Source organism: Lampetra planeri, chromosome 45, assembly GCF_965212315.1.
Source record: "Lampetra planeri chromosome 45, kcLamPlan1.2.h2, whole genome shotgun sequence".
Lineage (NCBI taxonomy): Eukaryota > Metazoa > Chordata > Hyperoartia > Petromyzontiformes > Petromyzontidae > Lampetra > Lampetra planeri.
Window position 1 is genome coordinate 2,897,860 of NC_136151.1, and position 24,913 is coordinate 2,922,772.

The window sequence follows — 24,913 nt, forward strand, 5'->3', positions numbered from 1 at the left end:
GACGCGGGAGGGGGAGAGACGCGCGAGGGGGGGAGACGCGGGGGGGGGGGGGGGAGATGCACGGGGGGGGGGGGACGCGGGGGGGGGAGAAGCGGAGGAGACGCGGGGAGTTAGATGGGGAGAGACGTGGGGGGGGGGGGGGTGGAGACGCGGGCGGGGGGGAGACGCGGAAGAGACGTGAGGGGGAGATGTGGGTGGTGGAGACGCGGAGGGGGGGGGTGACTCGGGTGGAGAGTGCGGAGACTTTTTTGATTGAGTTAGGAGAGAGTTAAGGAGATGTATGTTTAACTTCTTTCACACCGTTCATAGCCAACCGTGCGAATCGGAGGTGCTGACCCCATCCTGACGGTTTGGTTAAACCTCGTAGGGGATAGTCCGCCCACGTGGAGTGTGCGTGTGTGGGTGCTGATGGGATGTGTACAATATTATTCTACTCACTGTAGGTCGGGCGACCGTCGTCACCTGCAAAAATAACATCATCGTCATTATTAGTAACATCATCATTGTCAGCAGCATGATCATCAGTGGGGAGACAAAGGCGGTCGGGCGGGCGTGATGCTGCCACAGTACCGACCTTCATACATAGGCGCTTCCTTCTTATTTTTTTGTACAACGTCACATTCAGGTGATCAAAGCCAGGAAAACCTCGTCAGGAGCAAGCGCAGTTCATGATTGTATCATCGTCGCTCTCGTTCAGTGCTTTTTCACCGATTTCTTTTCAGGGGGGGGGGGGGGGGTGGGACATTTGCCGACAAGACGTCAGCAGTACGAGTGAGGGGCCACGCCACACGTTTAGGAACAACCATTGGGGGATTTGACAGCAAGCAGCATGATGATGGGGGGGTGGGCGGGTGCTGTCGCTGTTTGTGTGTTGTCGGGGGTGGTCGCACATTAGGGGCCCATGCTTAAAGGGTCACTATGGGGGCTGCCAGTGGCCCCGCGGGGCTTTGCAAATTTAATGACAAGTTGCCAACTGTTGATCAGGAGGGGTAATCGTGAGTATGGGTGCGTTATATAATAACCAACTACAAGAGGGGCGTAACTGGGTTAAAGGTAAAAGGTGGGATCAGCCGGAAACCTGCTCGAAGGTTCTAGAAGGGTGCATGGTCGGCGGCGGGGCCTGGCCATGCCAGTAAGTATATAAGGGGGACGTGACCGAAGGTTCGGGGCTGTCGTTGGGTCCGGGTCCTGGCTGCTGTCGCTGTCTTCACCGTCATCTCTCTTCATCGTTCGGCCATATGGCCGATCCTTTGCATGGCTCTCATTGTCGTCGCTATATTAGTCGGCCAGCTATGTAGATAGACGCCGACGATGGGGCTGTGTAGATGGGTCGGCTATGCGTAGTCGTGTATATATATGTCGCCCAGTGATTGTGCCTAAAGTGTGAGAAAGAAATTAGAAGCCCTCTAAATGTTGTCTCGGAAGTTGCTCACTACACAATGAAGAACAACGGGGTAGTACATGGTCTCATTCCATAGTTAAGTATATAGTAGTGTGTCGTGTAGTGTAGTGTATAGTCGCGTAGTGTATATTAGTTTTGTGTATAATAGTTGGAATGGTGTGGGCGAGCCGAGGTGGGGGTTCTTAATGTTACCGATTGATTATAATTAATATTCCACCAAGGTGGAGTATTCTATCAGCAGGCTTCATCGTCAAAGCGTGTTCAGAAGAAAGTGACATTTGCCAACTCCCTTAGTTCAGAGGCCTAATGATGGAGAAAGTTTATTATAATTAATTTTCACGGTGTAGCCGTCTTTGTTCGTACCTTGTGTGGAGGCGGTGCGTGTGTGGAGGCAGTGCATGGTCTAGGGGTCACGAGGGGCAATTACAGAGTGGAACAATCTGGGAAGTTGAGGAATGGGCTCGAGAGTTCGAGAAAAAGGGCGTGGCCATGGGCGGAGCGAGGGCCATTCTGGGGACAAAAGGAGGGTGCGTGGTTTGGGGCTGCCGTGAGATTAGGTCGACTGTCTTCATGCCGTCGCTGTCTTCATATCGTCGCTGTCTTTAGGTCATCGCTGTCTTCAGGTTATCGCTGTCTTCACATCGTCGCTGTCATTGCCGTCTCCATGTTGTCGCCATTAGCTTGCGATCCCTGGACCAAATTATCTGCATGTCATACCTGGCCAAGTTATCTGTGTGTCATCCCTGGCCAAGTTATCTGCTTAAAGCGTCCTAAATAATACATAAAAGAACCCTCTACAGTTTGTGTTGTCCGAGAGTCATTACACTAGTATGGGTGCCAAACGTTAAAAATCGCCACGGCCCATGGGGGGAAGAGATTCATGTCTGGTATGTGCCATATGCACAACCACCCTGCCTGGTCTTTTCGGGACAAACCCTTGTGGAGTGGGGGGGCTGGTTTGTAGGGGATGGAATATAACGGTGTGGCCCAGCGCAGTTGCAAAGTGGAGAGCCAAGGTGGCTGAGGTTACATGAGGTAAAGGGGGGTGGGGGGTGGTGAGGGGGGAGAATACTCTAAAAACCCCAACTTCTGGAAGCAACGGCGCCGTTCTGTCTGGCGGCGGGTGTTGCCAATTAAAAGTTTAATACAGTACAACAAGTTTTCAAGGTTCCAATTGGAGGACGCTGCACGTGCCAAGTTGATTGACATAAAATTCCATAGGCAAGAGACGAATGTCTATTACCCAGCAAGAGGCAGCGGATGGGCTGCTCAGGAGGGAGAGAGGCCGTGAACGTGGGACTACATTTGTGGACTTCAGCGGGCACCACTGTGTACGGTGGAAGACAACGACCTTGGATCACCCCGACCACCGGACTCCAGGAGAAACCAGCGATGACTACCGGGCAGACGGCTCCGAGACCCAGGCTGCAGCCCTGTTGAGTTATTCAACGTGGGGATAGAGGAGATGGCCGGGTCCCTGGACTGTCCTTGCATAGAGTCTCAACTTCATAACCACGACTGCAGCCGTTCAGATTTGTTCAACGTGTGGTTGAAAGCGTCTACCAAGTGCAAAGGCCGTCTTTTGAGTGGATCCTTCAAGAATACAATTGTCAATGCAAAACAAGATACTCCAGTTGGGTCCTGGGAATCCTTGAGGCTGCACACGATCCTGACTGCAGATTCGTGTTCTTATGCTGATTCATGCTGCTATTTTGTTTTTTCCGAGACTGGAATGTGTGAGTGTACGAACGGTCCTCTTGTTTTTTTAGTATGTTTTACTAGCTTTACTACCCGGCTTCGCCCGGGACTTGGATTCTCGACGCCCGGCCGCCTTTGTCTCCCCAGTGGCGATGTTCACACCACGGTTACTCGTTTGAGGCTGAGTCGACCTAGGGGAGGCCCAGGACCGGTTGAAATGATCGTCACAGGTGGTGGTAGTAAGTGGGAATCGAACTCGGGTCGCCGGGTTCATAGCGCAGCGCACTAACCACTACACTACCGCTCGCCCCACACACGCGCCCCCCGTCCATAGGTACACATACACGCGCTTGCTATAGGGTGTGCGTACGGCAGTAAACGACAGAAATAATAAAGCAATGCTGCGCGAAGAACGTCTTAGACCTGCAAAACATTTGTATGGCACTTTACTCACGGAGGGTTGGGGGGGGGGGATGCGTGACATGAGCAGGCACACTGCGTTACGCTTCCGCACGCGCGGGTCACATGACAGATGTGACGTCACAGCTCACTTGCCGTGCAAAATATATGCATTATTGCGCCCCCCCCCCCCCAAAAAAAATATACAAAAGTAATGTTTTTATAAGTTTTGCATGGTGTACATTCTGGAAAGTACCCACATGGCAAATTTCACGTTTTTTTCATGTCGGGAAGTACGCTAAACATTTTGAACAGACACACATTCACAAATTTCCCTTTTTTACATATATAAATTACCACGGTGCTTTGTTAATGTCACCACACGGGGGCAATGCGTAACCGTGTGCTATTCGACTTTCAAGGAAGTTTCAAGGAGTCGGTTCTATTCAGCGTTCGGTAACTTTTGACACGCCAGTACATTATGCGATAATTTTGAAAAGTATTGTACTGATTGTTCTGAAGTTGTTGTCGAGCGATTGGCACTGTGTATAGTTGAACAGTTTATTTAGAATTGCCCTGTGAGCTAAGAAGCTCTTGAATCGGGTTTAATCGACAAAGCAAAAAAACTGTTAAATTAAAAAGACAACTTTGCAACAGGTCGCATAAACATTATGATTACAATAAATACAGCACATACTTTGTTTTCCTTTCCTTTATTTTACTTTATTTTATTTTACATTAACTTTCTAATCTCTTTCTCCATTTTCTTTTTCTCTCCCCCGAGTCGTTCTTATGCGACGACGGAAGCTCATTGACTTTTACTTATTTTACTTTATTTTACTCAATTTATTTTATTTTTATTTTACATTTACTTGCGAATCTCTCCCTAATATGTCTCCATAATCGCCCCATTAACTCAAACATATATAACCCCTTATTTGCAACAGTTCTCTCACTATTTGAGGATGACCGCTTGTGTTGCGATCGAAACGTCGTGATTTATTTTATGTTATTTTTTTTTACCTACGTGACGTTACCGAAAGAACCAAAGATTATGGATTCCTGCAGTCACGAAAGCTTAAAATTAAGATTAAACACAGCAGCGAAAAAAGTCAACAAGTAAATGAAATGTACAATATATTACTTATAAATGTAATATTTAAGGAACGGGAAGATTGAGATTCAATACATATTGTAGATGCGGGAAGTTATTATCCGCCAGTGTTTGAGTCGTGTCCTTGAACAAAGTGTCATACATTCTAAATCTGAAGACTCTCTGTATTCCGGATTGCGTTATTGTATGCCGCCATTAAAGCGCTTTCAAAAGTCCACATTGGTGCCCTTGAAGGAATTGCATGGGAGAGATAATGGAGCCGAATCCCTCTCTCTCCCATCTTAATAAAAAAGAGCAACCATCACAATAGCATAGTTTATAATAGTGTAGTTTATAATAGTGTAGTGTGTATATCTGTCTGTATGTATGTATGTTGAACTTCTTACGCACCGTACGTAGAAAACCATGCAAATGGGATGTGCTAAACCCATGCTTCCGGTGAGTTGAAATCTTAAGAGGGCAAGGTCCATGCGCGTGTAGTGTGTGTGCATTTGCTGATGGGATGTGTACAACGTTCTTCTACTCACTATAGGTGGCGAGTATGTGGTATCCTGCAAAAACAGCATAACCAGCATCAGTAACATCAATCATCGATATTTAAACGTATTTTCTAAACAATTTTTTTATTTTACAATTTGCTTATCGTCGTGTGGGAATGTATAGCAGCCAATTTCTCTAAAATGCGTGGTGATGATTCTAATGTGGAGAGAAAACCCGGAGGACCCGTAGAAAAATCCATGCGACCACCACGGGCAAAGAGACATGCAAACTCCATATATACTGTACAGCAGGCCTCGTGGTCGGGATCGAACCCACGAACTCCTATATAAGAGGCGAGGTGGTTAACATCTCGCATCATCATCGTCGCTGTAATAGCCACCACCATTATCATCAGCCCCAGCAACAACATCACCACTCACCACCATCACAACCAACGACAAAAACAAGAACCGTCGTCCGTCACTAAGTGGTGATGACATCACCATGGCGTTGTGCCAGGCTCGGTGCATCTTGAGGCCACGTGACGTGTTGTGATATAATGTCATGCCTAATAGATGCACCACCACCTGTGCTCCCCACTGCGTTTTAGCCTCTCAGCACTCTGCTCCTTGTTGTGAGCGTTACTCCTCCGCCCTTCAATGTTTATTGAGGGCGACTGTCTTTAGCTGACCTGTAGCGTCCTTAACGAGCCTCCTTTTTAGATGTATTTATAACTGCTTTTGTATTTAGTTTGTCCTTTCCTCCGATTACCACGGTTGGCGTATGGTGCAAAAGAAGTTCGTTATACGTACATACGTAGAGGTCGATCTTGACTACACTGGTACTGAACATTGGCAAGTGCACTCAACTCCACATCCTTCCTGTACGCATCAGCCTATCTCCATACTCTAGCTTATGCCGTACCCTTCTAGCCGCCTCTATCCAAAGATAACCTGCTTCGTAGTGCATAAATCATCACTCGAACTCCGGTCATCCTCGCATCGGCTTTGGCTGGCCATCTGACAAAGACGGTCACTGCATCGCGTGCTTTGGGATGCGCTTCTGCAGCCGTCTGTAACGCTCTTCCTTCCGATATGAGGAAGCCAATAGAGCTATGCACTTTACAATCATCGAGTTTGAAAATCATTTCTTTCAAACTGCTTTTTGTGTTTAGTTCGTTGTCCTTCTGCACCTCCGCTTTGCACGGTTGGCTATGTATGGTGCGAAAGAAGGTCAACATATATAGTATGCTACTATGCACTACACTGCTATATACTACACGACTATACACTACACCACTGCAATTAGCACGGTTGGCTACATAGCGTGTGAAAGAAGTTAAATAAACACAGTAAAGCCTCGCCTGCCGGAGCTCACTTTCCAGCAACTATGAGTTCCTCACAAAATCTAGAATACTTCAAGCCCAGGATGGATTGTAGGCAGGCCAGCCTGGAAGCTTAGAGAAGGGAGTGCATGACTGACCGAGAAGGCCCGAAGTTTTGTATTGAGTTATCAGGCAGGCGGCTTCCACACAGCGTGCTGCCTGGCAAAGGGACGATGTTTAATAATCCTTCCCAGGACCTTTCCCGGCCTCGCCCTAAGGAGGGAGATGCCCCCTTAGTTATTACAATTGGCACCGTCCCCCTTGTTAAAGAGGGGGACCACCAGGGAATCCTTCCAATTCTGTGGAACCTGTCAAGTGGTCAGACGGTTATAATGCTGTGATTATAGGGCAGTCTGCACACAAACACCACCCTCTCACTCAGCAGTTCGCTTGGAAGATCATCTCTACCCGGTGCTTTTCCTGCTCTCAAACTCTGGATCTCTCTTCGTACTTTCTCAACAAATGGCACCTCAGCCAGCCACTCACAGGGAGTGGCTTCATCCTCCAATATTTGACACACTGCAGCGCCAAGCAGCGTTAACCAAACATTTCCCCCGTGATATAATCTGTGCTGAGGGAATTTTCCTCTCCCATAACCTTGCAGAAATGCTACAAATCTGCGAACATGTTCCTAGGGGTGTGAAATAGCTTAACTATTTATCTCATGGACGTTAATATGTATGGTATTGCAAGTGACTTTTTTAATTGAAAATAAAGAGTGATTTATGATCGCCAGCTTCTGATGCAGATTTCATCTCCTCAGGAAACTGCAACCACCACTCATCCATTCAGCGAAGCACGGCTCTCTGAACCTCCGAGCGAAGGCTGGGGTATTTGACGTGTGATGCTGTAGACGGTGGGAGTCTGCTTGTCGTTTTCTCGCAGGCAGCCGAAACACCACCTCTGTCAGCCAGGGTGCCTCGGGAGGTCTCGACCGTGTACTCAATGCAGCCTTTGCATCTGCATGAGCAAAAGTCCTCTGAAGCTCTCCCATTTACCCTGGGTATCATGAGGTATGTGTGGGGGGGGGGGGGGTCGATGCCAACCCCAGCTTCAATCACTGATTATCTTCTCGCATCTAACAGGCCACTGTGGGTTTGAATGGCGTCCAAGATGGACGCCCAACATCATCTTAGAGATGGCAAGCCAATTGTCAGTGGGCAGATCAGCTCCATGGAAAGTCCTGGTGTCAAGGAAATGGGCCTACATCCGCTGTTCCCTCTATATAGTCCAACAGACCTTCTTGCTTGGACCCAGCATCCATCCATGATGTTGTGTGGATGCGTCAATACCAGAACAGCATGTTGGTGATTACAAACCTAAGTCTAGAAGCCTCCTGCTATTGTAATTGAACAGATTTGATCTATGCCTTCCAATTACGCCAATCCAGGGGTTTGCATCATGACCCACTTGGGCATTAAAGTCACAACAGGAGGACTCCATCCTGAAGGGCCACTAGAGCTAGCACATGTGACAGTAAATCTTAGAAGACATCTGACTCATCAGCCTCGCCTGCATCCCTCTACTGATGTCCATTTTCAGCGGGGGGCATAAGCAACCACCAGCACTATTCTTGTGCCCTGTTGATGGTGAAGCGAATAAACAGTAATCTGAGACATCATGAGGGGAACGGCTGATTGGTATCAGCCTCTCCACCAATGGCATTGCTCACAGCCACCACAGCGTTACCGACCGGCAGCCATCACCACTATCACCACCACTAGCACTATCATCAGTATTATCAACACCATAACAGCAACCACCACCACCATCACCACTGACCGTTGGGTAGGGTTCACACGCATCTGAGAAGCTGGCTCCAGGAGGTCGGGGGAGATTCAACTGTTGAGACATCATCAGCAAAATAATGATGATCAGCTGCAACATCATCATCAGCAACATTAGCAGCATCAAAAATATGATGACAAACATCATCAGCAGGAGCATCAATACGTACCTTGTAGACGATGATGGCTAAAGTCTGCGGGACAAGAAACAGGACATCACCATTAACATCAATGATATAATCAACAACAACAGCCCCCTTTTGCCACTGAGTGGAGCTGACATCGCCATGGCGTTTGTGCCAAGCCAGGTGCACTCTGAGGCCACGTGAAGTGTTAAAAGCTCACGGACAAGAGCTTACAAGACATCATTGTAATCGGCAGCAGCATCTAGACCATCACTTCCACCATCACCATAACCACCGCCATCACCACCACCATCATCAACATCATCATCATCACCACCATCACCATCCTTACCACCATCACGGAAATCATGAACATCAAAAGCCGCCATTCACCACTAAGTGGCGGCGGTGTCATCATGGCGCTGGTACCAGGCTAGGTCCATTTTGGGGCCACGTGAAGTGTTGAAAGCTCTCCCTGCTGGCACAAGGTCATCGCACAGACCCAAGTGTCATGGGTTGACTGCTGTGCTAGCCTAGGTGTAGGATGAGGTCACGGGACAGACCCAGGTGCCAAGATGTCATCTTGACTAAGATGACTTAGTCAAGATGACATCATCTTGACTAAGATGACTGGCAGATGCATCAGCTGTGCCCCTTACTGTGCCAACTTAGTGCGTTTTAACTACCTGGCACTCCGCTCGTTGTTGTGAGTGTCGCTCCTCTACCCTCGGTTGTTGCTGGAGGGCGACTGCCTCCCACTGTCTAGTACCATCCTTCACGAACGTCATTCTCAGAGGCCCGATCTTGACACTGCTGGTACCGGTAGTCGACAAGTCCACTCAGATCCAAATCCTCCTGTACCATATCAGCCCACCTCTACTTTAGCCCATGCCATGACCGTTTAACCCCCTCTATACGGTCAAACAAAATCTGCCTCGCCATGCAGTGGCTGGACTTGTGGGATACATGGCCCAGCCAACATAGCGTCACCTGCTGGGAGGAGCTCACACATGGCGAGTCTGTCCAGATCTTTCAAGCATCTGTGAGGCCCTCGCATAATCCAGCCTGCAGTTTAAACCTAAAACGGATCATAGGCAGGATGGACTGAATGTTTCGAACTGGCAAATATGTTCCATTAGGGGGTCCATATTTCACAAGCATAGAGAAGGGATGGCATGGCAGTGGCTGACAATATCCGAAGCTTCGTGTGGAGTAATAGACCAGGTAGCTACCACACAGCATTACGCAGCCGATGAAAAGATAATGCCACCCGACTGACTGGAAGTGAGACCTCTGCTGTCAAACCTGAGCTGGACATAATTGCCATTCATGAACAAGATGATCCTACTCGAATGATTAAAAGTGATAATTCTACTGCCAAAACAGAGCTGGACATGAGCATACCAATCCACTTTCGCCACAACTAGCCCATCACGGCAAGTGGAGGGCGTGGAATGTCTGATGACGTAAAATACTCAGGCAGGTGCTTAGCTTTGGTAGGGCTGATGGCACGACCTCCATCTCTCAGTAGCATACTCCAGGTTCAGCAGCAGAGCCTCCAAACTCTTTTCAGCGTAAGCAGCAATCACCAGATCATCAGCTTACATAACAAGATTGACCAATAGGGAGCCGTTAATGGTGCCTGGGCAACGATTAGCTATCCATTGTATATGTATTAGATAGAAACTCCACTGGTACAGCCATAAAAAGCGTCTCTAACTATACAGCGCCAGGGGATGCAGGCACGTGTATCAGTTGCCGCTCCTGCATTTTTTGTTTTGTTATTGTGTCTGTTTATATCCTTTAAAATATTTGATGCTTAATATCGTCGGATCTACAAAGATTAACGAGCTGACATTTTCTACACACTCGTCTCGCGTGACAATTCAATATTTTATAAAAGAAACTGGTCAAGATCGTGGGTTTTTTAGTTTTTTTACTTAATTGTAATAATTAATACTCGTAAATTCCAGCCCCTCTTTTTGAAATTACGAATGGTCGCGCCCAACTACGAGGGTAAATGTCTTGTCAAATCAGAGAGGCTGTTGCTGGGCGACTGCTGACCAATGAAATGATTAATTACATCGCCACTCGTTATGGCGACGAAGCGGCCGCCATGCGTCCCTCTTCCTTAGCGCGAGACCAACAATTACAATATTAATAATTACTACTCTTCTTATTCTAAACATAATAACATACTTTTAATCGTTATAAATAGCGTTTTCATTTGCTTAGTAACGCCCGTTCTGATGTGCTGAGGGCGGCATGGTTATGCTGAAGTTGCACAAGCAAGTGAGAAACGTCATGATTGCCATTTAAATATGGTCATGTTATCGCCAATTTACAAAATGTTCTAATTATCACTACTCATATAACTACTCTAAATTAAAGTGTTCACTGTGCAGCTTGAATAAGCTGTCGCGATATATACACTGCTGTGCGTTTTCGCGAATTGTTATAACATTACAGTCCATATCTATTGCTGTCTCCCATACACTACCGTACCTGATGATCGCAAGTTACATAATTAAACGTGCTATACGTTTCGCCTTGTTCTAAATGTAATTTCACTCCACTTGGATATGGGAATGCGCATGCTTTCAATTACTCTAGGTTCAGCTGTTCACATAGGCAAGCCACCATTGCCATCTCTACACGTTGATGCACTGACCTTGCCATTGCAATGGGCAATTTCCACTGCTCGAGATTACCACTGCACAATGCCCCTAGGAGCATAGAAACCTTTTGTCATTCCACTGATAGATGACGGCCTGAACACGCCGCGCTGGTTTCGGAGGCCATTTGACCATACTTCCCCCGCCGCTGGTCAGTGCGGATTGCCCCTCCCCCCAGCCCTATGATAACCTGTTTGTGCATGGTGAACACCCCGTCCAGCTACTGTCCTGGGTCAAAACTGCTTTACTTTCGAAGTCCAAACAGATCAGCCACATTCCAAATCAGGGTGGTTTCTTCCTAGGCCTTGAGGGAGATAGCCTTGCCGTTCTTCACAGTTAACATCATGCGGTGGCGAGATGTTTACTACCTCGCCTGGTTAACAGGAGGCCCAGGGTTCCATCCTAACCCTCACGCCATTTGCATGGTCTCCCCCTATAAATTACATTTTAAATTTGCATAAAAAGAGATTAATATTACTTTCGTTTGCGTTGCTGCACTTCAACTTACATGAGCTTACTGTATGCAAATTACCAGAATTTACGTTCACGTATTTACTAATATAAGAATAGGTTTTACCCTTTCTGGAAATAAAGACGGTGTTAAGATGTTGAATCACCAAACATAAACTTTTTTGCAATTTATCATGTCTGCATTAACCACATATACTTGTGGCGAACATGCAGGCAAAAAAATGCTATGATAGTATATGCATGTATTTTAAACTATTTGATCCACACCAGAGACAGCTTTCTTTAGAGCCTATTCTCAAACAGTGTGCTGGGGTGCTACAGGTGACCTGCCAGAGCATTGCAGGTGTACGACTGGTGCGCTGCTGATGTGCTGCTGGTGTACTACTGGTACTCTGGTAGCCACTGGTGCACTGCTGAGGTGACTGGCTGGAGCACTGCAGGTGTAAAACTGGTATACTACTGGTGTGCCACTAGTGTGGCACTGGTGAACTACTCATGTACTACCAGCGCATTAGTTGTATACTACTGATGTGCTGTAGTACTGCAGGTGTACTACTGGTGTGATGCTGGCACACTACCGGTGCACTGCTGAAGTGCCAATGGTGCACTGTTGAGGTGCTACTGGTGAATTGCTGGAGCACTGCTGGTGTACTGCTGGTGCACTGCTTGTGGACCTCTGGTTTGCCGCTGGTGTACTGCCAGGGTGCTATAGGAGATCTGCTAGAGCACAGTGCGCGTACTACTGGAGCTCAGAAAATCCTAAGGCACCCACCGGACCTCACTATGGGTTAGGCCACATTAAATCGGCACCCCGAGCCCGAGTTAAGCCTACTGCTGTCCACTCAGTGCCCATTCATGACATGACTGATGATACTGTTACAGCTCTGGTTACCAAACAGGAAAGCAACCACACTACGTCTTTATTCACAATCGCCACCCATTTAATATTCCAAATGCCCATCGAGCAGTGAAACGAAGGCCATCCAACTCACCATTGCCGTTCGCTATCATCTTCAATTCCCAGCTACTGCCCAAAACCTTGGCAACCCACCGACGGTATATATCTTGAACGCCTCATCCATCGCCAAGCACCATGTAATAGACCGCCTCTACGATGTTGGCATTGCATTCATCTCCGAGACCCATGCCCCATTGTCACCCAGCCTACAAGCGGCTCAAACACCCTCGGCCATATCTTTGTTTTGACAGAAGATCATGACCACATGAAGGTCGTGAAGCCTGTACTCAAAACTGACCATCTGGAAAAAAATCGCGTATTCTGGCCCCCCGAAAATGCAAGCCCACAAAACCAGAATACCCTACACCTTCCGGAAAAGAGGCCCCACTCAACATGCCAGGTTTTTTGCTAATGTTGCTCAAATTTAAACTCAGCTCCGCCTGTTATCCGAATCCGACATTCAAGCATCCTTCGACCATTTTTACACTACCGAGTTCGCTACTCTCAATTAATTATACCAAGAACGCTCTGTTACCCTCATCTCACGTGATCCATATTTTGTTGCAGATGAAATGAAGGCTGACCTGCGACTCAATAAATTGATGCGAGCAGGCCGACTTGAGGAAGCCAGTGCACTTGCAACCCACATCAGCCGAAACATTACCAGACAAATACAACTGCACTTGTCAAGGCAGATCCTCGACTGGATGTGAAGGGGATATGGGATAATGTTCGGCGCCTCTCTCACCATGATATATACTCATCCATCACTGTGCACCCCCTTAATGCCTATTATGCCACTAATTCCCATGATCACTCATACACCATCACCAGGAGGAAGTCCCCAGCTTTAGCTTACAACTCGAACCACCACATCTCTGAGCACGTGATATTCACATTTCTGGACAGACTCTGCCACATAGCCACCGGTCCTAACAACTTCCCAGGCTGGTTTCTTCGTGTTGGTGTCTCGATATTTTGCCGGCCCATTGCCCAACTATTTAATGTGCATCTCTCCTCGAATGTTTCTGAGCAGTGGAAGCGAGCATCTATCAATCCTATATCTAAAGATGTCCACCCCTGTCCGCCTTTCTGACTTAAGAGAAATATCCATCACTTCTGTTTTATCCAGGATGCTTGAAAGGATTGTTGTAAGGACATTCATCTATCCCATTCTACGCAACCGACCACCGTCCTCGACTTACTTTAGTCAATTTGCCTTCCGCTCTTCAGGCTCCACCACTGCTGCCCTCATCAAATAGGCATTTATATTAACGTCCAACTGACTCATAACTTTTCAGTCACTCAACCACCCAGCCTGTGAAGGTTCTCTAGAATCTGGCGAAATTTTGAGATTGTGGTTTGGGGTATGGAGACTGAATGGATTTGATTTCTTTTCTCTGCAAGGATTTTGTTCTTGTTATCTGTATCTTTTCTTGTTATGTATGTATATATGTTTTTATCTGCTAAGTAGTGGGATTTGTTTTTGTATTATCTGTGTACTGAACTGGATAATTGGTGTGCAGCATTGTCGGATACAATTGCGTGAATTACGTTATTTTAAATTATATTATCCACATTCTACCCCGTTGCTGTAATGTTCACCACAAACAAGTACATTAATGTCATCTGCATGGACTTCACGAAATGTTCCTGACAACATCTATAACTAACAGTCTCAGTTCTCAATAACCATTCTCATTGCACCAAGTTTGCGAATGAGACTTCTGAGTATGCTACAATGAATGCCAGTTTAATCCAGGGTTTAGCGCTTGGCCCTGCAGGCTTTATCTTCACTGCCGCAGACCTACAACCGAGAACCACTGACAAATGTACTCGTTAAATTCGCAGATGACATCTATTTAATTATTCCAGAATCCAATTCTGCATCAACTGCCGAAAGAATTGACCACATTCAGAAGTGGGTCACTTGTAATAACCTGACGCTAAATCAAGAAAAGTCCACAAAACTGATCTTCAGGCAAGAGGGTAGACAAGGCAGCCGCAGTATCAACCACACCGCTGATCCACCTCCCCTTCAATTTATCAAGCGATAGGCGGTGATGAAAATTTTGGGTGTGGTCATCATCATCATTAACTTTTCAATGCCCCCCCCCCACATTGCTTCTATCATTCCATCGTGTGCTCGTACTTTTTTGCCTTACACATTTTACGGGCGCACTGAATGCTGCAAATCTGCAGTTATGTTGTTTTTGTTTCAATCATTATCGCCAAGATGAGCTATGGCTCTCTCAGCATGGTGGAAATGTACCAACGCAGCTGAGCGTGATCGGCATGAGTCAGTTCTGCGCCGCAGCAAAAGAGCGGAGGTCTGCGCACCCAGCATGCCCCTATTTGAAGAGACCTGCAGAACCGCCGACATGTCCCTCTTCATTCGTATTTAATCTAACCATGGCCACGTTCTGCACCCATTGATCCTCCCCCTCTCCAAAATCAAAAGAACATATCACTTGCGCTTGCGGCCGCACAACTGTGCCTTACCGCATAAGATGTCTCTGCTAGGAAACCAGCACGTTATAGTTCATATGCTTTTAATTGTTATTCAGTTGATTTATTGATTGTGGCTACACCCATAGATATTTGCATTTTATTGTATAGAACAGCACCATCTGACCCCCCCCCCCCCCTTTGGCAATGTCTTGTAGCCCTTACCACCATTCCCCTATATATGCCAGTGTAATTGCCCAAAACGTGACGGGTTTATAAAAATTGTTTAAAAAACCAAAGTTTTAAGATTGTATTGAATCAACAAAATAAATCACTATCACATTTGGTGTAAATTTACGAATATATTATTATTCTTCTGTAATGGTGTGCAAAACCAGAAAATGAAATCCAAAACAAAGCGCACTTGGCTTTTATCAAAGGTTTGGAGAAAATTGATTATTCGTGTAACAAACAAATAATTTGTAACAGTTAAGGAAAATCATTTTTAAAAAATATAATTGCATGGACATCCACATAGCCTAACTAGCGTCACACACACAATACAGTGTCAGGCGTTTGGCACAGATCACCAAAACTATATGTATAATATATTTTTTGCGTTTTTCAAAAATTATATACATAGCTGCGGCATGTAGGCTAAACGATTTATTATTATTTGAAAGATGTCACTATACAGTCCAGCATATGTTTTGCTTGCAAACGGTGTGCATCCACGATGGCGTGTGGATGCGCCAAGTCCCGGAAAAGCGAGTTGGTGATTACACTCCCATGGGCTTCACACAAGTCAAGCAGTCTCCGACCGTTATCAATGAGCTGATCTGGCCCATACCTTGGAATCACTCCAGCCCAGGTGTCTGCATCTTGACCCAATCGCACATTAAAGTCACCCAACAGGATGACACTATCCGAAGTGGCAACGTTAGCTAGGACCTGAGACAGGAGGTCGTAGAAGGCATCTGACTCATCGGCCTTGCCTGCATCCATCTACTGATGTTCATCTGTGGTTAAAGCGCAAGCAACCTCCACCACCGTTGATGGGGAGGTGAGCCCACAGCACCCTGGTACTTAGAGCTTCCCACACCTCACCAATCCCTTCATTATTTTGTTCAGAAGAAGAGCCACTCTTCTGAATGAAATATCCACCTCATAGTGTGTATGTCTGTGAGTGTAAGTTACTCACATCTGCAGTAACCGGAGCCTAAAAAACAAAATCAATAACATCATCAGCATCATCATCAGCAGCATCATCATTAACAACATAAGCATCATCAGCATCCGCAGCATTATCAGCATCACCTTACCTCAGCCACCATCACCATTACCGCCACCATCATCACCGTCAGTGACGCCATTTCTGCAAGTTATTATTAATTGAAAGATGTCACTATTTAGCTCAGCAGATGTTCTTGCTTGTGTAGAGGTGTTACGGGAGGGCGGACAAACACACCAGGGGTGGTTATGCCCCCACGCGGAAGGATGCTTACATCCACGTCCGCATCGTTTAGCCCTAGGGGGCTGAAACGGCGCTGTGATCCCCCACGGCCCCACCCCTCGGGGGGGGGGGGGGGGGAGTTGCTATATAAGGCGGTGAGCCAGTGGGCTCGGGGTTCAGTGTTTAGCTTAAACCAGTAAAGAAGGAAGACCGGCTAGATAGGCCCTGGGACTCCCCTGGATCGCCGTCCTTCTAAGGACCGACCATGGCGAGCCAGTGGCGTGGCCCCGAGAGCCCAGAGCCGATGTACTTGTAAGAGCCGGTCTGGTGACTCAGGGTGCCGTGATTCCAGCTTGGCCAGAGCTGGGTCAGCTAGCCTCCCCTAGCTCTGTAGTGGAGGACCTGGGAGTAGGCTAGCCGGGATAGAGATCGGGGGATCTCCCTCTTAGACGGGTGAAGGGGCCGATACCCCTTCGAGTGTTGTATACCTTGGCCTGTATAGAGTGGAACGGTTAATAAATAAGTGTGTCTCCGACTACGTCGTCCAAGTCTCTTTGAACCTACTACACTTGTAAACAGTGTGAATCCACGAGGTTGTGTGGATGCGCCAATGCCGGAAAAGCGTGTTGGTGATTACACTCCCATGGGCTGCACACAAGTCTAGCAGTCTCGTACCGTTATAATTGAGCTGATCTGGCCCATGCCTTCCAATCACTACAGCCCAGGTGTCTGCATCTTGACCCACTCGGGCATTAAAGTCACCCAACAGGATGACTCTATCCGAAGCAGCCACGTTAGCTAGGACCTGAGACAGTAGGTCGTAGAAGGCATCTGACTTATTGGCCTTGCCTGCATCCATCTACTGATGTTCATCTTTGGTGAGAGCATAAGCAACCTCCACCACCGTTGATGGGGAGGTGAGCCCACAGTACCCTGGTACTTACAACTTCCCACACCTCACCAACCCGTTCATTCTAATATTAATAAGAATAGACACTCTTCTGAATAAAATATCCACCTCATAGTGTGTGTCTGTGTGTGTGTGTAAGTTACTCACATTTGTAGTAACTGTAGCCTAAAAAATAAAATCAACAACGTCATTAGCATCGTCGTTATCAGAATCATCATTAACAACATAAGCATCATCAGCATGCGCTGGATTATCAGTATCACCTTACCTCAGCCACCATCACCATTACCGCCACCATCATCACAGTCAGTGACGCCATTTCTGCAAGTTATTATTAATTGAAAGATGTCACTATTTAGCTCAGCAGATGTTCTTGCTTGTGTAGAGGTGTTACGGGAGGGCGGACAAACACACCAGGGGTGGTTATGCCCGCACGCGGAAGGATGCTTACATCCACGTCCGCATCGTTTAGCCTGGGGGGCTGAAACGGCGCTGTGATCCCCCACGGCCCCACCCCTCGGGGGGGGGGGGAGTTGCTATATAAGGCGGTGAGCCGGTGGGCTCGGGGTTCAGTGTTTAGCTTAAACCAGTAAAGAAGGAAAACCGGCTAGATAGGCCCTGGGACTCCCCTGGATCGCCGTCCTTCTAAGGACCAACCAGGGCAAGCCAGTGGCGTGGCCCCGAGAGCCCAAAGCCGATGTTCTTGTAAGAGCCGGTCTGGTGACTCAGGGTGCCGTGATCCCAGCTTGGCCAGAGCTGGGTCAGCTAGCCTCCCCTAGCTCTAGAGTGGAGGACCTGGGAGTAGGCTAGCCAGGATAGAGATCGTGGGATCTCCCTGTTAGACGGGTAAAGGGGCCGATACCCCTTCGAGTGTTGTATACCTTGGCCTGTATAGAGTGGAACGGTTAATAAATAAGTGTGCTTCTAACTACGTCGTCCAAGTCTCTTTGAACCTTCTACACTTGTCAACGGTGTGAATCCACGATGTTGTGTGGATGCACCAATGCCAGAAAAGCGTGTTGGTGATTACACTCCTATGGGCTGCACACAAGTCTAGCAGTCTCGTACCGTTATAATTGAGCTGATCTGGCCCATGCCTTCCAATCACTACAGCCCAGGTGTCTGCATCTTGACCCACTCGGGCATTAAAGTCACCCAACAGGATGACTCTATCCGAAGCAGCCACGTTAGCTAGGACCTGAGACAGTAGGTCGTAGAAGGCATCTGACTTATTGGCCTTGCCTGCATCCATCTACTGATGTTCATCTTTGGTGAGAGCATAAGCAACCTCCACCACCGTTGATGGGGAGGTGAGCCCACAGTACCCTGGTACTTACAACTTCCCACACCTCACCAACCCGTTCATTCTAATATTAATAAGAATAGACACTCTTCTGAATAAAATATCCACCTCATAGTGTGTGTCTGTGTGTGTGTAAGTTACTCACATTTGTAGTAACTGTAGCCTAAAAAATAAAATCAACAACGTCATTAGCATCGTCGTTATCAGAATCATCATTAACAACATAAGCATCATCAGCATGCGCTGGATTATCAGTATCACCTTACCTCAGCCACCATCACCATTACCGCCACCATCATCACAGTCAGTGACGCCATTTCTGCAAGTTATTATTAATTGAAAGATGTCACTATTTAGCTCAGCAGATGTTCTTGCTTGTGTAGAGGTGTTACGGGAGGGCGGACAAACACACCAGGGGTGGTTATGCCCGCACGCGGAAGGATGCTTACATCCACGTCCGCATCGTTTAGCCTGGGGGGCTGAAACGGCGCTGTGATCCCCCACGGCCCCACCCCTCGGGGGGGGGGGGGAGTTGCTATATAAGGCGGTGAGCCGGTGGGCTCGGGGTTCAGTGTTTAGCTTAAACCAGTAAAGAAGGAAAACCGGCTAGATAGGCCCTGGGACTCCCCTGGATCGCCGTCCTTCTAAGGACCAACCAGGGCAAGCCAGTGGCGTGGCCCCGAGAGCCCAAAGCCGATGTTCTTGTAAGAGCCGGTCTGGTGACTCAGGGTGCCGTGATCCCAGCTTGGCCAGAGCTGGGTCAGCTAGCCTCCCCTAGCTCTGTAGTGGAGGACCTGGGAGTAGGCTAGCCAGGATAGAGATCGTGGGATCTCCCTGTTAGACGGGTAAAGGGGCCGATACCCCTTCGAGTGTTGTATACCTTGGCCTGTATAGAGTGGAACGGTTAATAAATAAGTGTGCCTCTAACTACGTCGTCCAAGTCTCTTTGAACCTACTGCACTTGTCAACGGTGTGAATCCACGATGTTGTGTGGATGCACCAATGCCAGAAAAGCGTGTTGGTGATTACACTCCTATGGGCTGCACACAAGTCTAGCAGTCTCGTACCGTTATAATTGAGCTGATCTGGCCCATGCCTTCCAATCACTACAGCCCAGGTGTCTGCATCTTGACCCACTCGGGCATTAAAGTCACCCAACAGGATGACTCTATCCGAAGCAGCCACGTTAGCTAGGACCTGAGACAGTAGGTCGTAGAAGGCATCTGACTTATTGGCCTTGCCTGCATCCATCTACTGATGTTCATCTTTGGTGAGAGCATAAGCAACCTCCACCACCGTTGATGGAGAGGTGAGCCCACAGTACCCTGGTACTTACAACTTCCCACACCTCACCAACCCGATCATTCTAATATTCAGAAGAATAGCCACTCTTCTGAATAAAATATCCACCTCATAGTGTGTGTAAGTTACTCACATTTGTAGTAACTGGAGCCTAAAAATTTAAATCAATAACGTCATTAGCATCGTCATCAGAATCATTAACAACATAAGCATCATCAGCATGCGCTGGATTATCAGTATCACCTTACCTCAGCCACCATCACCATTACCGCCACCATAATCACCGTCAATGACGCCATTTCTGCAAGTTATTATTATTTGAAAAATGTCACTAGATAGCCCAGCGGATGTTCTTGCCGGGAAACGGTGTGCATCCACGATGTTGTGTGGATGCCCCAATGCCGGAAAAGCGTGTTGGTGATTACACCCATGGGCTGCACACAAGTCGAGCAGTCTCCTACCATTATCATTGAGCTGATCTGGCCCATGCCTTCCAATCACTCCAGCCCAAGTGTGTGCATCTTGACCCACTTGGGCATTAAAGTCACCCAATAGGATGAGTTTATCCGAAGCAGCCACGTTAGCTAGGACCTCAGTCAGGAGGCCGTATAAGGCATCTGACTCATCGGCCTTGCTTGCATCCATCTGTAATAAAACAGGTCTCTTTTATTTCTTTGTTATGGACAGCTCGCGTTCCGCTCTCCCGGTCACTCTGCGGCACGTCGCAGAACTAACGTCCCGCACCCGCGCCGCTCTCGCGCTTCCCCCGCTCCCGCGCACCGCTGGCAGACGGTGCGCTGGGAGCCGTCTCCACGCCGCCACATGGTCGATGGCTCCCGGAGACTCCCGACGTGGCCCAGCTTCCAGCTCCCACCAACTCACCCTGAGCCCTTTCCGGCTCCTCCTTATATCCCCTTCCCACGTCACCCAGACTCTGCCCTTCGCCACACCCCTTAAGAACCTTCCAAATAATAACCCTCCCTTAACGCCCCCGGGCTCCGCCCTTAGACCCTGCCCCCGATGCTTCATGGTGCCTGGTTGGCTTAGGGCTGGGGCGGCAAAACCCCACATACGCTCGCATTACACATCTACTGATGTTCATCTGTAGTAAAAGCGCAAGCAACCTCCACCACCGTTGATGGGGAGGTGAACCCACAGTACCCTGGTACTTCCAGCTTCCCACACCTCACCAACCCCTTCATTATTTTGTTTAGAAGAAGACCCACTCTTCTGAATAAAATATCCACCCTCATAGTGTGTGTGTCTGTGTGTGTAAGTTACTCACAAATGTAGTAAGTGGAGCCTAAAAAATAAAATCAATAACATCATCAGCATCATCGTCATCATTATTAACAACATGAGCATCATCAGCATCCGCAGCATTATCAGCATCACCTTACCTCAGCCACCATCACCATTATCGCCGCCACCATCATCACCATCAATGACGCATTTCTCCAAGTTATTATTACTTGAAAGATGTCACTAGATAGCCCAGTGGATGTTCTTGCTTGGAAACGGTGTGCATCCACGATGTTGTGTGGATGCGCCAATGCCGGAAAAGTGTGTTGCTGATTATACTTCCATGGGCTGCACACAAGTCTAGCAGTCTCCTACCGTTATCATTGAGCTGATCTGGCCCATGCCTTCCAATCACTCCAGCCCAGGTGTCTGCATCTTGACCCACTCGGGCATTAAAGACACCCAACAGGATGACTCTAACCGAAGCAGCCACGTTAGCTAGGACTTCAGACAGGAGGCCGTAGAAGGCATCTGACTCATTGGCCTTGCCTGCATCCATCTACTGATGTTCATCTTTAGTAAGAGCACAAGCAACGTCCACCACCGTTGATGGGGAGGTGAGCCCACAGTACCCTGGTACTTACAGCTACCCACACCTTACCAACCCGTTCATTTTTTTGTTTAGAAGAAGATCAATTTTTCTGAATAAAATATCGAACCTCATAGTGTGTGTCTGTTTGTGTAATTTACTCACATTTGTAGTTAGTGGATCCTAAAAAACAAAATCAATAACATCATTAGCATCATCATCAGCATCATCATTACCAACATAACATCATCAGCATCCGCAGCATTATCAGCAGACACCTTACCTCAGCCACCATCACCATTACCACCACCAGCATCACCGTCAATGACGCCATTTCTGCAAGTTATTATTACTTGACAGATGTCACTATATAGTCCAGCAGATTCTAGATTTGAAGTTTTCGTGACTGCAAGGCTCCATACTCTTTAGTTTTTTCGGTAAAGTCACCACCTGGCCAGTGAATTAGAACATGTACACCGGGCCCTAAAGATGAATGGATATTTGAACCAGATTATCCGCAAAGCTGTTTCTCCAACCATAGTGAGACAACCCCCTGAGACTCCGATCAAAACCATCACGTTGCCATACATAGCAGGGGTTACCAAAAATATTTCCAAACTCTTGAACAAACAAAGATCCAGGTCTCATTCAGTGCAGTACATACAATCCGTGATCTGATCTCATCTGTAAAGGATGTCATTCCTGATTTGCAGTACCCTGGAGTCTACAAACTGAGTTGCATTTGTGGTGATTGTTACATTGGGGAAACGAAACGACATATATCAGACCGTATTCGCGAGCACAAGGCAGATTTGAAACACGGCAGGACGAATTCTTCTGCCGTGGCTGATCACTGCTACAAAGCGGTGGGCTCTCATGATATTGTTTTCTCCGATACCAAAGTGCTCTGCAAGCCGTCTGGATACCACCAGATATTTTTCAATGAAGCCATCCAGATATAGAAACATAGACATAACTTCAACCGAGAAGATGGATTCAAATTGAGCAATCATTGGAAGGATGTTATTAACCAAGTTGAACCTTAGCTGCCTTATAGTTTATATTCATATCCGCATCTCCAAACTTTTACTCACAGCCCTGTTCACTCCCATCACTTAGAAATTTGCCGTGCAGTGTTTCGAGCTTGCAAAGTTCACTTCCCCAACCCCCCCCCCCCCCCCCCCCAACGTGTCACAGCTTTAGTTCGAACTCTAGGACCATATTTCAGTGATTGTTTTTTCGCTGTGGTTGGCCCCACCTGATGACGGACGCTTGTGTTGCGCCCGAAACGTCGTGATTTAATCTAGTTATTTTCATTTTTATTTTATTTTTATTTTCACCTACGTGACTTTACCGAAAGAACCAAAGAGTCCAGTAGATGTTCTTACTTGGAAACGGTGTGCATCCACGATGTTGTGTGGATGCGCCAATGCCGGAAAAGCGTGTTGGTGATTACACTCCCATGGGCTGCACACAAGTCTTGCAGTCTCTTACCGTTATAATTGAGCTGATATGGCCCAATGCCTTCGAATCACTCTAGCCCAGGTGTCTACATCTTGACCCACTCGGGCATTAAAGTCACCCAACAGGATGACACTATCCGAAATGGCAACGTTAGCTAGGACCTGAGACAGGAGGTCGTAGAAGGCATCTGACTCATCGGCCTTGCCTGCAACCATCTACTGATGTTCATCTGTAGTAAAAGCGCAAGCAACCTCCACCACCGTTGATGGGGAGGTGAACCCACAGTACCCTGGTACTTCCAGCTTCCCACACCTCACCAACCCCTTCATTATTTTGTTTAGAAGAAGACCCACTCTTCTGAATAAAATATCCACCCTCATAGTGTGTGTGTCTGTGTGTGTAAGTTACTCACAAATGTAGTAAGTGGAGCCTAAAAAATAAAATCAATGACATCATCAGCATCATCGTCATCATTATTAACAACATGAGCATCATCAGCATCCGCAGCATTATCAGCATCACCTTACCTCAGCCACCATCACCATTATCGCCGCCACCATCATCACCATCAATGACGCATTTCTCCAAGTTATTATTACTTGAAAGATGTCACTAGATAGCCCAGTGGATGTTCTTGCTTGGAAACGGTGTGCATCCACGATGTTGTGTGGATGCGCCAATGCCGGAAAAGTGTGTTGCTGATTATACTCCCATGGGCTGCACACAAGTCTAGCAGTCTCCTACCGTTATCATTGAGCTGATCTGGCCCATGCCTTCCAATCACTCCAGCCCAGGTGTCTGCATCTTGACCCACTCGGGCATTAAAGACACCCAACAGGATGACTCTAACCGAAGCAGCCACGTTAGCTAGGACTTCAGACAGGAGGCCGTAGAAGGCATCTGACTCATTGGCCTTGCCTGCATCCATCTACTGATGTTCATCTTTAGTAAGAGCACAAGCAACGTCCACCACCGTTGATGGGGAGGTGAGCCCACAGTACCCTGGTACTTACAGCTACCCACACCTTACCAACCCGTTCATTTTTTTGTTTAGAAGAAGATCAATTTTTCTGAATAAAATATCGAACCTCATAGTGTGTGTCTGTGTGTGTAATTTACTCACATTTGTAGTTAGTGGATCCTAAAAAACAAAATCAATAACATCATTAGCATCATCATCAGCATCATCATTACCAACATAACATCATCAGCATCCGCAGCATTATCAGCAGACACCTTACCTCAGCCACCATCACCATTACCACCACCAGCATCACCGTCAATGACGCCATTTCTGCAAGTTATTATTACTTGACAGATGTCACTATATAGTCCAGCAGATTCTAGATTTGAAGTTTTCGTGACTGCAAGGCTCCATACTCTTTAGTTTTTTCAGTCACCACCTGGCCAGTGAATTAGAACATGTACACCGGGCCCTAAAGATGAATGGATATTCGAACCAGATTATCCGCAAAGCTGTTTCTCCAACCATAGTGAGACAACCCCCTGAGACTCCGATCAAAACCATCACGTTGCCATACATAGCAGGGGTTACCAAAAATATTTCCAAACTCTTGAACAAACAAAGATCCAGGTCTCATTCAGTGCAGTACATATGTAGTGGTGATACGCGCTGGGTGTGTACGTCATGTGCCAGCGCGTATGTACGTGTGTGTGTGGTGACGCGCGCTGACGGGGAGGAGCAGGCG

The 24,913-nt window shown here is 47.4% G+C and overlaps 1 protein-coding gene across 10 annotated transcripts in view; it reads right to left on the bottom strand.

Moving 5' to 3' along the window:
• LOC144733001 (uncharacterized) overlaps nt 1–24,913 on the bottom strand; it is a 50,446-nt gene that overhangs the window by 11,573 nt on the left and 13,960 nt on the right. For 3 of the 10 annotated variants that reach the window (XM_078614707.1, XM_078614697.1, XM_078614698.1), the window contains exons 5-16: nt 24,328–24,345; nt 23,617–23,634; nt 21,906–21,923; nt 21,195–21,212; nt 20,043–20,060; nt 18,753–18,770; nt 17,452–17,469; nt 16,143–16,160; nt 8,435–8,458; nt 8,260–8,319; nt 5,141–5,164; nt 439–462 (exon numbers count right to left, since the gene is read on the bottom strand). In XM_078614707.1, coding sequence (XP_078470833.1) covers nt 439–462; nt 5,141–5,164; nt 8,260–8,319; nt 8,435–8,458; nt 16,143–16,160; nt 17,452–17,469; nt 18,753–18,770; nt 20,043–20,060; nt 21,195–21,212; nt 21,906–21,923; nt 23,617–23,634; nt 24,328–24,345 — 276 coding nt within the window. The remainder of the gene's footprint in view (nt 1–438; nt 463–5,140; nt 5,165–8,259; nt 8,320–8,434; nt 8,459–16,142; nt 16,161–17,451; nt 17,470–18,752; nt 18,771–20,042; nt 20,061–21,194; nt 21,213–21,905; nt 21,924–23,616; nt 23,635–24,327; nt 24,346–24,913) is intronic. The other 7 variants (XM_078614699.1, XM_078614700.1, XM_078614702.1 and 4 more) reach the window with 7 other exon arrangements.